General features: G+C 35.7%; 1 protein-coding gene across 8 annotated transcripts in view; it reads right to left on the bottom strand.

Annotated features, from left to right (window-relative positions):
* Positions 1–12,865, bottom strand: part of GRIA2 (glutamate ionotropic receptor AMPA type subunit 2) — a 134,116-nt gene that overhangs the window by 65,181 nt on the left and 56,070 nt on the right. For all 8 annotated transcript variants that reach the window (XM_036992952.2, XM_036992951.2, XM_036992957.2 and 5 more), the window contains one exon: positions 5,055–5,294. In XM_036992952.2, the coding sequence (XP_036848847.1) occupies positions 5,055–5,294 (240 nt within the window). The remainder of the gene's footprint in view (positions 1–5,054; positions 5,295–12,865) is intronic.

The following is a 12,865-nucleotide window of genomic DNA, read 5'->3' on the forward strand; positions in this document are numbered from 1 at the left end:
AACATTGTATTGATTTACTAAGAAGCTAAACTGCTCAAAAGTGCATTATGAGACTTGATGAATCTAGTCTTGTCAGACACTGACTAATATTAAATCATCTCCTAGGGATACCCAGAACCTACTCACAAACCATGGCATGAACTGACTCCTGACTTCAAGAGATTGCTGCCCTGTGCTGAGTGACCACATTCTTAGATTTGTTTTTTCAGTAATAGTAACTGACCCATTCAAACTCTCTCTCAACTTGATCTGCCCCTTCCCCACAACCAGGAGTTTGGAAGTACAGCCAGTTACTTTAAAATTAATAGATCATTTTAAACTTTGATTTTTCCATGCTACAACTATTGAGGTAAACTTAAATATTTCAAACAAAACTCAAATTCATGTTCTAAGTCTCTTGGTTCCATATTCTAATTAGGGAAGAAAGTATTATTTGAAACATTTCTCTTTCTTTTCACACAAACCAGCATAAATGTTTCTTCATAAATAAATTATCCCCTTAGTTCAGAATATAAACTTGTATGGACAATGGGAGTTCCATGTAAATATGGCTTTATTTAAAGCTATTAGTAATTAATAATCATCCAATTCTAATATCTATACTGCCATACCAAGATATTTGAATTACTATAGCAGGGACTGATTTCTTATTACTGAATTACTTAGAACAGAAATCTTGTAATATACCGTTGTTTATCTACAAAGAGAAAAAATATATATTTAAATATGTAAGATACAAAATATATAAAAATATATTTAAAATATGTTCTAAGAACCTCAAGAATATTATGAGTCAAAAACTAAGTTCTGAATGCTACTAAATTCTCAGATTTTTTTGTTAGAATGGAGAATGGCTAGACTGTATTTTGTTAGACTGCATTTTTTCATGTGTCTAATTACTACCAGACTTGCTATAGCTATATAACCTATTTGTAAGCTGACAGCCTCCCTAAAATTATCTCAAAATTTTACACTCAGTAGTTCATAGTCTCATCTTGAGCTAGTGTTAATTACATTGTGAGAGAGCTACAGAAAAGCCATCAGACTAAAACCAGGTGAAATCTAAATGTCTTATTTTGCACATTAATGGATGGAATTAAAAATGATTACTACAAATAGCTCTATCTCATTCAGCCCATGTCTTTCTTCTTAAAAATATTTTCTTTGTTCCATTTAAAATTCACTGCCCTTATTCATCTTTCAGGCATAGAAATTAATATTTATGATCACTAAATCATGGCAGCATGCCTAGGCCAGTTTAGATTAACATATATTTCCCTCACTGACTTTCTCAGGAACATCTGAAAAGAAATTAATAATTGGAGGCATTTTTATTCTATGCATGATGTCTTCTTACTGGAATTAAAATGACTTCCCTTCAGGGGAGAAACAGTACATACATACAGATATAAACCAATAAATAAAGATATAAAGCATTAGTTCTGCTTTACCTACTGTCTCTGGAAATGAAAGGCATTACTTTATTAACATTTAACCAATAAATAAAAACCACATCTTGATTAAGTCCTGGTTCAAATTTAGTGCATAAATATATCCAAAGGTAAAACTATATTTAATTCATTAACACAGGTAACCTCATTACTCTATAGTAGATGGAAGATCTACCCATCTACTCTCTATGAAGTAAGGATGTGCATCTTTTACGAAGAGCTGCAGGTCATCAAGAAGTGGCAGGATGCTGCAACACGGCTTGGATAAAGAGAAGACATAAGCAGTTCCATAAAGGTCACACACAGCAAATGGACAGCTTCAGCACTCCTCTCACTGGTAACTTGAGGTCATCAGAGATGACCTATAAAAAGACCAGGATACATCTTTGTTTGCAGTTGGAGTGTGGTCTCCTGGACTTGTTGCTCAGCATTTGGATGGATGGCTGAAAGCAGGAATGGTTTAACCGACAGCTGAGTTAAGGGCAGTGCAATGAAGAAGCACAGGAAAATTTTAAGTCTTTTTCACTCAAATAGTTGCAATATGGCTTGGATAAAGAGAAGACATAAGCAGTTCCATTAAGGTCACACACAGCAAATGGACAGCTTCAGCACTCCTCTCACTGATAACTTGAAATGTATCCATAAGGCCATTTTTTGGCTTTAATATATAATTACTTAATATTATAACTCTAATGTTCTTCTCTCCACAGATGCATATGAACTCAGATAACTTCATATAATTGAATGATTGGAGATTATTTCATCACTTTAATTTCAATTAATATTTCTGAAGTATTAAGAGAAGCTCTTAAAAATGTCTCTGGTTGTTTTCACAAGTATATAAACCTGTTCGTCTACACCTGATCATTTTCCAGGGCTTTTTTTTCCCTTCAGTACCTTTTTTTAAACACTAGAATTTCTGAATTCCTATCTATGCAAGCTGTAATATGCATGAATTTTCTTAAAAGTTCCATTTCAACAAGAGGAAGTCATAGTGAGGGTAAGTATGTCCTTAAAGTAAAAAACTACCTTTAACCTTCTCAAACAGTCAAAAGAATTCATCTTCTAATCCTTCAATTTAGCAAAGCAACATCCAGGTTCTAATATCACCTCAAACTTAAAATATGTAGATGCTTAACTCATTCATTTATGAACACAATTACTCAAATGTCAGCTCTATCCTAGCATTCTCTTAAGTACTGTGTGTATGGGTCAAAAGTGTCCATCCAGTGTAATGGGTGCTACCCAGCCATTGCCTTCCTGGGGTAATAGCCAGATCTTCAAAAATGCTTGGTCTGTGTAACTAAAACAGTCCCTGGAACATAGAAGTTCTTGAGTAAAAGAATAATATTACTATTAATTACAAATTGTGATAAGTACTATGTATGAAAAGAATAGATTGCTTTGAAAGAGAATAACACTATGAAATGCATCTCTGGAAATGCTATATACATTTAGACATGAAGAAGGAGAGAGAATTAGAGACGTGCAGGAATTGGAGATGGAAGAGTTTGTTTCGGTGCATCTGAGAAAGAAAAAGAGGGTTCCATAGAGAGGTTTGTCTTAGTGAGGGAACAGGAGTGTAGTATAAACTGGCAGAAATAGTTACTCTAATACCTTAAAACCATGTTAAGAATTTTCAGTTTTATCCTCTTTATGAGAAGCCATTGAAGTGTTTTAAGCAAGGGAGAGATGTGGTCAGAAAAGCATTTAGAAGCATTTAAATATTCCGGCTACTCGGTGGAAAATGGATTAAAGAGAAACAAGTGTGGAAATGGACAGATGAGGAAATGAACTCCTGACGGTGGCTTGGCCTGGAGTGCAGACAAAGAAAAAGAAGAGCACCTAGAGTTAAATATATTTAAGTGGTAGGAATCATCCCAATAAGATGCAAGAGGGAAAATGGTTTTAAGAATCTCTCTAGATGCAGGCTAGTTTCATTTACCCAACAGTAGATTCAGCTCCCAGAGAGCAAGAAGAAAGACAGTGAGTAGGCTCAGGTGCATGGGCCCTGTCTTCAGATTGTAAGAAGTGTGCTTCAGATTCACCCAGCTCATCGGAATCCGTATTTACTCCAAATGGTGCTGTTTTCATTTTTCATTCCTTATGGGAATAGCAAAGTGCTCCCTTCTCAAAGCAGGGGCAAAGTTGTTGGCATAGCAATTTTTGTCGGCTTGTGGAGTGCTGACTGGCTTTTCCACCGAGTGTTCTCATTCCCAGAACTGGGAGGATCAGAGAGCTCGGCCTGAGCGCTCCTGACTTGGGATTGCGGCAGCAAAGGACTACACACCCACGGAGGGAGAACTGACTGACAGCTCGCTCGCTTGTCTGCCCTTGCAGGTTAATACGGTGCCCTATCTTGGTCAAAACAGGTTCTGCTTTTCGTTTGAACCTTTAAATATTCCAGGAAGCAAGCTGTTGACGAAATCATAGTTACTTGGATACAATAGTGGTTGTTAACCCTTTTGAGTTTGGTTATAGATACTCTGGAAAAATACATATATGAGCCATGTGTACAAAATGTTCACACACTTTTAAGAAGAAGATAGACCAAATGAAGTCAAATCATGGACTCAGGAATCACTAAGAACACCTGGGACTCTGTGACAGTTAAGTCAGGCGGGTCAGTCAATACTAAACTCTACAAGGAGGGTTATGGGAAACACTGAGGAAATCCACCATCCAAAAATAAAAATCCTGGTATCATGAATCAAGAAATGTGCCTGCTATCAAAAACATGCCATTAGAAATGGTTACACAGAATTGTGAAAAATGTATGGTTCTAGGGTCAGAAAACCTGTGCTCAGCTGTAACAGTTGCTCATGTGCATCATGAGCAAGTTAACTTCTCTGAGATTCAGTGATCTCATTTTAAAACAATATTTAAGGGACTGGGGAGGATGGGTGGGAAGGGAGGGATAAGGGAGAAAAAGGGGCATTATGATTAGCACACATAATGCAGCGGGAGGGACACGGGAAAGGCAGTATATAGTATATACAGAGAAGACAAGTAATGCACCTTACTATGCTGATGGACAGTGACTGTAATGGGGTATGTGGGGGAGGACTTGATAATAGGGGGAGTCTAGTAACCATAATGTTGTTCAAGTAATTGTACATTAATGACATAAAAAAAATACTAATAATAATTATACATGTCTGGTGATACTTCTGCATGTAAAAATATTTAAGAACTATAAATTTCTGTTCTTATTTATGTATTTATTCAAATTGTGCTTAACCCATTCTCAAGGCAGCTAATTCTCTGACCTTGGACTGGTAATATATAGTCACCATAGGGTCTTGGCTGCTGATGCCAGAAAGTACTTTTTTTATTACAACTGAACATTTGGGCATTGGATTGACAGACCTTCTATCTATAAATTGTACATTCATACATATATATTTTTTACTTTATGTATGTTTTCCAAGTTTCAAACTGCATTATTCATTTATAAGACAAACCTAAGACAAATGACCCTTGGATTTCAATATACCTGTGTAGTTCTATAATGTCACATATAAGTGTCAAGTGCAGGTATTGAATTTGACCTAGTACAAAGAGATAGGAATATTGTCACTTACCTCTGTCACTGTCACTTACCTCTGTCACTGTCATAGAGGTATGCAAATTTGTCCCATTGATAGTATTCAATCAGGCTAAGAAGTGCTCCTTTGAGGTCAGGTCTCATCTGAATGACAAACGGATGTGTGCCATCGGTTGGGAAGCTGGGAGTGATGAAGGAGACATGCAGTGTCCCACAAAATGAAGTGATGGTATTTACAGACTTCTTGTCATAAAATCCAAAAATAGCATAGACTCCTCTTGAAAACTGGGAGCAGACTGAATAGGGAAAACAGAAAGGATAAATCGCTGAAATTGGCATACAATTCAAGCTTTGCTTGAAACTTTATGCCCTTTTTTATTATAAAGCACAAAATAATCAACAAATTGAAAGAAAAGAGAATTTATATCAATGATCCATCTAACATAGGAGCTCTTATTTACTTAGCACTCTCCTTGAGGTATTCAAAGAATTATAAAGCATTAAAAATAATCCTGGCTACAAGGAAATACATACATTATTGTTTAACAAATTATGTAAGCACAAACATCATTTAGGACAGCTCCATAAAAAATAATTCAAGTAAAAATCAGGAGTTATAAGAACAAACTGCAATAACCTGAGATTTATATACATTCACAGTAACTCATCCTCTGTAATATCTGATTCTTTTAAAGGAAAGAATCGTGTTAATGATGCTTTTATGAAGAATTCTAATGCTGACCAAAATGTCTTCAAGATGGATGCAAGACTCCATCATACATAAACAGACTTATCATCAGAAAGAGACCTCTCTCATCTTCTGTCACTCAAATTCCCATGGACTTAACTTATCCCATATGCCCTACCCCATACAAAACCAAAAAAAAACCCAGAGTATTATCAAACTATTTTGGCTTAGAACCATCGTTCTTAAAAGAAATAGCATTTTATTTGAAAGTCTCCATCGCTCCCACAATCTCTCATACTGTAACAATATTTGCATTTAAGCGAATGGCATATGACAGTGTCCTGTCCCACACCCTCCCCTATAGCAAGAGACTATCACCAAGTATTGCTCATCCTAATGCCCCAATATATTCAAATGTGGTCCACTTTCTCTATCTTCTTTCCAATCATTCTAGTGTGCTAATAGCATATATTTACATTGTGCTTGCCTTAAGCATGGCGTATTTTATGGCACATTAACATTTTTATTTCTCATGATAACCCCTGAAATAGAAACTATTATTATTCCCAAATTACTGGGAGAAAAATCAAAATGTGAGATTAAGTGATTTACCCAATATCACACAGCTACTAAGTGAGAGATTCTGTGTTCAGACACAGGCAATCTGGATTTAGATTCCATACTCTTAATGAATGTGCAGTACTGCTTTTGCTATTTGGCTTATTGGAACACCTACCCACTATTCCTCCTTCATCCAATTGTGCTCCTTTCATTCAGTTCTCCACAATATAGCAGAATAATTTTTTGAAACACGAGTCTGATCATATGTCTTTGAGAAAGGTTACTTTGTCCAAGACTGGTCCCCTGAAATGCAATCCCCACCAACTGAGGTCAACCACATGGCTGATAGTTTCTAATCTCAAGGGTCATTTTGATCCAATGGAAATGAGTTATCCGGTAACATAATCTAACAAACCAGAGCGTAATGCCAAGCATCCTTTTATATTAATTAACCTCATTTAAAGGATGAGGACGATATTGTTTTTTTTCATTTTAGTTCCCTCACAATAGATGACCTATAGAAAAATAATTTATTTCATCAGTAAAAGCATTGCTAAAATATATACAGACTCTAATAACCAATTACAAAAACTCAATTAATAATAGGTAATACTTTTTAGCAACTGTTATGTGATATGAAATGAAATGAGAGATTGGATATTTCTTTGAGTGGCACTTATGTATCGAATATTCCCATTTTCCTTTAAATATCTACTCATCTTCAACCCACTTCTGTTTTTCTAACATAAGCTTTCTGGGATTTCTAGGTTATGTCTATGTAGTTGACATTCCTGCTTATTACCAATTTTCTGCTGTCTAAAATGTCTTGGAAAACATTTGAATATATGTCTTTATATTTATTTCATACCTTAATATGAAACAAAGATGAGATTCCTGCCTTTCTTCAGGTTTATATTTTTGTCTTTTACTGAATATAGAATTGAAAATAACCTTTATTGTGGTTTGACTATGCTCATTCTTCACATACAGAAAAAGCCCTTTCATTGTTAAAACCCTTGTAGGCAAATTCTGCAGTGATTTCCTATTTTATATACATGGATATATATGTACTGAAATGTATATCTTAAGTTTACCCAGAAATTGACGATTCCATATGACATACAAGAAAGCATAAATTGTTATAAAATTCTCTTTGGGTCTATTTTATTTCATTTCCTGAAAAGTGATGGCATGTCATCTATATACTACAGGAATGAATATCAGGCGATATGATTTATTAACAAGATCACTTTTTCTCGTCGTAAATGAAATAGCTTCTGTGAAGGTAAGAGCAGCTACAGCATCGCAGAATGCTTGATAAAGGATGCCTCTGCTTGAATGCATAGCCAGTCTTAACAAGGAGCCATACCTTTCATTTGCCATTTGCTTCCAACTGGAATGAGTTGTCAAGGGGCCTCCTGGTTGTCGTGCCATATGGAAACACTTGGCTTTGGCCCAACAACAGGCACAAGCTGTGTAAGACTTCATAAGAAATTGCAATTCACCTACCTCAGAAGGCACTTTTTTTTTCAGGCAATTCAGCTAATTCTCCAATGAACATTAATTTCTAGCAACAGCCTTTCTCTCCTTACTCTCTCTGTCTCTCAGCCCTCTTCCTTTCTCCTTGATCTCTTCATGGCACATATTCAATTGTCTGCTTGTCCACACCCTCTATGTTTCTAAATATTTCATTCTTGATGTCCCTTTACTACACATACAATTAAAAGCCATTTGGTCAACATTGTTCATTTCCTCTCTTTACCTTAGGCCAGACACTATCCCTGTCCACAAGCATGATAAGGATTATCAATTGAGATTTACCAACAGAAATCAATCAGAATGCTGACGTGAGCTAAGTAAGGTTTTTGTGCTTCCTCAGTTTGCAGTGACCATCTCAAGATGAAAATTTAGTGCTGTACTTCCACCCCTCCATCCCCAAAATATTCAAGAGTGTTTCTGCATTCCCGGACTAACGCTTTCCTCAGTATAGCATGGATACCTGACCTCACTGACGCGATGAACAAGAACATTAGTTGCACTACTTTGAATTTATTCCTCCCTTGATTGAAAATGAAATTGCTCATTTTGATCTCTACCTTACTCCCCAGCAATGCTGCCAAAATTTAAAGCCATTTCCCTAACTTGTGTTCATCCTCCAAGAAGGAAGATTTACTATTTCTGAGAATATCCAAATAACATGTCATAAACCTTGGAAATAATTCTAAAGGTAACTTTCTAAAATGAATCAGAAGCTGATACATATATGAGCTTCTCAAAGTTGGTATTAAATGTTTAATTAAAGTAGAACTCAGTGACCACATATGTATGTGGTCATTCCTTTCTGCCATCTCCGGAGGCAGGGAAAGGAGCAGAAAAGCTCTCCACTTCCACCTTCATGACCCATTCAATTATCCTACGAGACACTATTATAAATTTCTGAATGAATATGCAGATTAATATTAGAATTGCATTTATGTCTTAAGACACAAAACCAATTGCAAAGTAGTAGTTAAAGATGCTCTCCCTGAGTTCTATTTTAATTTAATATTTAATTTCAACTTTGAGAAACTCAGCAAAGGGAAGTCCCTTTAAGAGACACTTTAGGTCAAACAGCAGAAATGGTAATCTCCTGGGTGTAAGTAACTTGCTGATTATTCCTCATTTTATTACAAGCCCAGATGACATAAGCCAATAACAATGCTGATGGTGCATGCAACTCACATCTCTTTCTCTTGGGTCATTCCACTCATTGGTGCTGCTAAAGTAGCATACTTGATACATAGTCTGAAGAACTCATGGTTATTTAGTAGAAAGGCAGAAAAATAAGACATGATTTATTCTTGTTTTACATAGTTTATATTTATAAAATGCCATTCACTTCAATAAAATAGCACAGACTGCTTCATAAGCAGGAATGGTGACAGCCCTTTGCAGCTCCCACAAAGTCTGGTGAAACTTCATCACCAAGTAATCCTGACTTCAAACTATAAACACCACAGAAAATATCTTCCGACTTTCATTACTGAACTCCTGACATTAACCCCTTGTAAGCTCTGATCCTGTTTTGCTACTGAAATTTCCCTGTCATTTCTCAGTAATGATCTAGTTACTAAATCAAATAATCTTTTACTCAGATCAAGCTTTCTTAGCTTGTATGAACTAATTAAAAACTTGCTTCTCAAAATTCTCTTTCTGTCTATTATTACTATGCGTGCTGTCTTCCAATTCCTTCTCCACTTTCCTGCCAAGTAAAAACATATTATCTTGGCACCTTTCCTTTCCCTCTAATTACCTTTCACTGTCTGCTTTTTTTGCATCCCCAATTTAAAAAAAAAAAAAAAACATCCTCCAAGAATTTGTCTTCCATTTGTACTGTTTTTTTTTCTCTTTACATTCAATCTTTTAGTGGTCAATTCCCTTTCAACAAGGTCAAATTAAACTCTCTATGCATGTTTCCAAAACTTTATTGTTACCTCAGTTGTCTCCCTTTACTTACTCATTTAGTGAACAAATAGACGATAAATTTTCAATGTGACAAGCATGGCATTAGGTCCAGAAAATGCCACAACAAACAGGACAGATACAGTCCATTCTTAGCTGGAGTTGATAGTTTAGCTACAATCTCTTACCCAATAGCATCACCCATCAGAAAACTTCTAATTCCTTATCATTGCAAAAAATCCCATAAAAACAAAGAAGGAAAATCGTGAAAATTCTGTCCTACAAATCATGCCTTTATTTTGATTTTTTCTTTTCTGCTTTCAGCACCATAACTCTTACAATCACTGATTTTCTATATTTCAGAATAATTAATTCATTGCTCTTCCTTGCCCTGTTCATGCCACCAATAATCATCTCCATTTTATTCTACTTCATTCATTCTACATTAACCAAGAATTTTCGAGACCCTGTTATGCACTGTTCCAAGTGTTGGGGAGCCAGTATTAAGCATGCAGGTAAGGTCCCCTACTCATATGAAGCCTGTACAGTGTACTTAGGTATTTCTTGGAGCTGCTCCTTGATTTTCCTTGTCCTTGGTTCTGCCGAGCTGAACTGCCCCACACCTTCTCTCTTTCCTTCTCTCACCAATTCATACTCTTGTCACATCAGTCTTCCTAAAACACACCACACAGAAGGCATTTCCCAAGGATCTACCTTGCAATTGTTTTTCTTTTTTCTTTACACTCTTTAAGTGCTGTCATCAATTTTAACAAAGTCCAATTCAACTTTCTCCCGAACCTGAACCATCATCGCTGTTTTCTCCCTTTATTTATTTACTAAGAATATACATAGTGCATAGTGTAAATGTATTATTTATTATGCAGCAAATACACTGTGTATACCCTGTGTGTGTACATATGTATATGTAGTGCAACTATATACTATAAACTTCTACTGCATGATTAATATAAATATATTTTCATGACTATTTCATATTTATTGCCTTGCTAGTATAATTTTTAATTAAAATGTTTAATTTTTTCAATACCTCATTTATACAGTTTTAAAAAAGAAAGAGAAATACATAAAATACAATGTTTTTATTGCCTAAAAGCCAATAATTTTAAAAATTAGTATCACCAAAAAGCTATTATTCTGTATCCAAGGATCTTGAGGCTCTGACCTTAGATGTTACAAGTGTAGAGAGGCTAAAAGTGAGAACCTGGGATTGAATCCTGGCTTTGCTGTTATTTAGTTGGACTGGGTAGGGCAAGTTACTTTATTTCACTCTGTCTCAATTTAGTCACCTATAGAAAGGATAATAATATTGCCTACCTACCTCATCGCAGGATGGGGCAGGTTAAAGAAAAAATAAGCTGAAACAGTGTCAGCAACTAATGAGGCCCATATAACTTTTTCACAAACTCCCTATTTATATTCTGTGTTCTGATCAATGTTGGTATTAACTATTTATTAATCATGCATCAGGATTTTAATCATTTTTCCTTCATCATAAAATTCACCGATTCCACGAGACAAGTGCTCCTGTGTTAAAATCACACCCACCCTTTCAGCATGCGTCAATCACTCCTGACGGCTTCCCAACCTCCATCTCCAGCAACCAAACTGTCACCCAATACTGCCCATTTGACCTTTCAAATCTGTGCACCCAGCTCTGCCTTAATATCATCTTTAAACATTTCCTGACTGGGTTACTATAATAGCCTCCTATATAGCCTTTTTTATGATAAATTTTTAATCTTTTAAAAATGAATTTAATTAAAATTTTAAAATAAATCATTTATATCATGGCAGATATAACCCTCCTGCTTAAAATCCATCCGTGTTTTCAGGTTGCTTAGAGAATAACCTAAGAGTGTCAGGTATTACCTGCACCATCTAGCCAGAGTTACGCGTGCAATTCTAAGGCAATCTACATTTCTGCATATTTATCTGAGTTATAATTGTCTTCTTTGCCCTTGAACTCCAAGCTATTTGAAAGCAGAGAACAAAGTGCTGTTTATCTCTAAATGCATAGCCTACTACGTACTTGGCACACAGCAGGTACTTGATAAATGCCATGTAATAAAATACCAATTCTTCCACAAAGGGCATCCCACTTACCATCAACTGAGTATGATTTTCCCTGATTATGAACGCCATTGTCACTCTGCCTTTACCCCCTTCAGGACGTGGAGAACAGTATGTTCCGGTGTAAGTGTGTGTTGCGGTGTGATCTGTGGCCTCCCGAGAGCAGAGATCAGCGTGAGAACAAAATAAGGGTGCCCGAACTGGAAGCGTAGCTCTCTCCTCTGGTATGAGAGTCACTGAACCGAGGCCTCAGTTTGCTGATCTCCTGAATGAGGTTATTACTTCCTACCTTAGAGGAATGTTTTAACATTTAAATTAAATAACATATAGAAAAGTTCTGGGGAATATGTGTAAAGTCATTAAATAAATGTGTTAAGGACAACAAATCTAACTATAATGATTTTTGAATTCTCTGCAATACTCCGGATGCTCCTTGGATACAGAATAATAGCTTCTCAGGCATTTTCACAAGTATATTAATACATACTTGGATGAATAGATGATCTGAACCAGCCAGGTAACAAAAATATAAAAGAGGTTCTTATCATGACATTTCATTTCTGTTGATACTAGGGTATTTCTGAAACCACGTCATAACAATATTTTCTTCTTTCACTATCACATTGCAAAACAATTGGTGTTAATTTGAAAATACCTATGAAATTTAGTTTATCAGTCCACATAATAGGGGAAAAACCCATAATCACTCCCCTGAGAAGACAATCTTTGGAATATTTCTGAAATTTAATTTTTTAAGGTTTCAAAATATGTTCTATATGTGGAGAAGTTGTACCAAGAGAGGTGAAGTTACTAACCTGACAAAAAACATAGTGTAAGATGCAACTGGCAACCTGAATGGCAGAGATGGACTTCTTCGTCTTGGACATGTGTCCTCTAACACATTTTGCACCTGCAAATATCCTCAAGTATTCTTACCATCTCAAATGTCTTACTTACATAATTCAATGCAATTGTTTAAGCCTGAAAACTTACCACTAGCAACACTTATTCCTTTAAAAAAATGTACTTGTTGTAACATTTGGTTTCTATGTAAAAATCTGTAGGAATGTTAAAAATAGAACTATA

This window comes from Manis javanica, chromosome 3 (assembly GCF_040802235.1).
Source record: "Manis javanica isolate MJ-LG chromosome 3, MJ_LKY, whole genome shotgun sequence".
In the NCBI taxonomy this organism is placed as follows: Eukaryota; Metazoa; Chordata; class Mammalia; order Pholidota; family Manidae; genus Manis; species Manis javanica.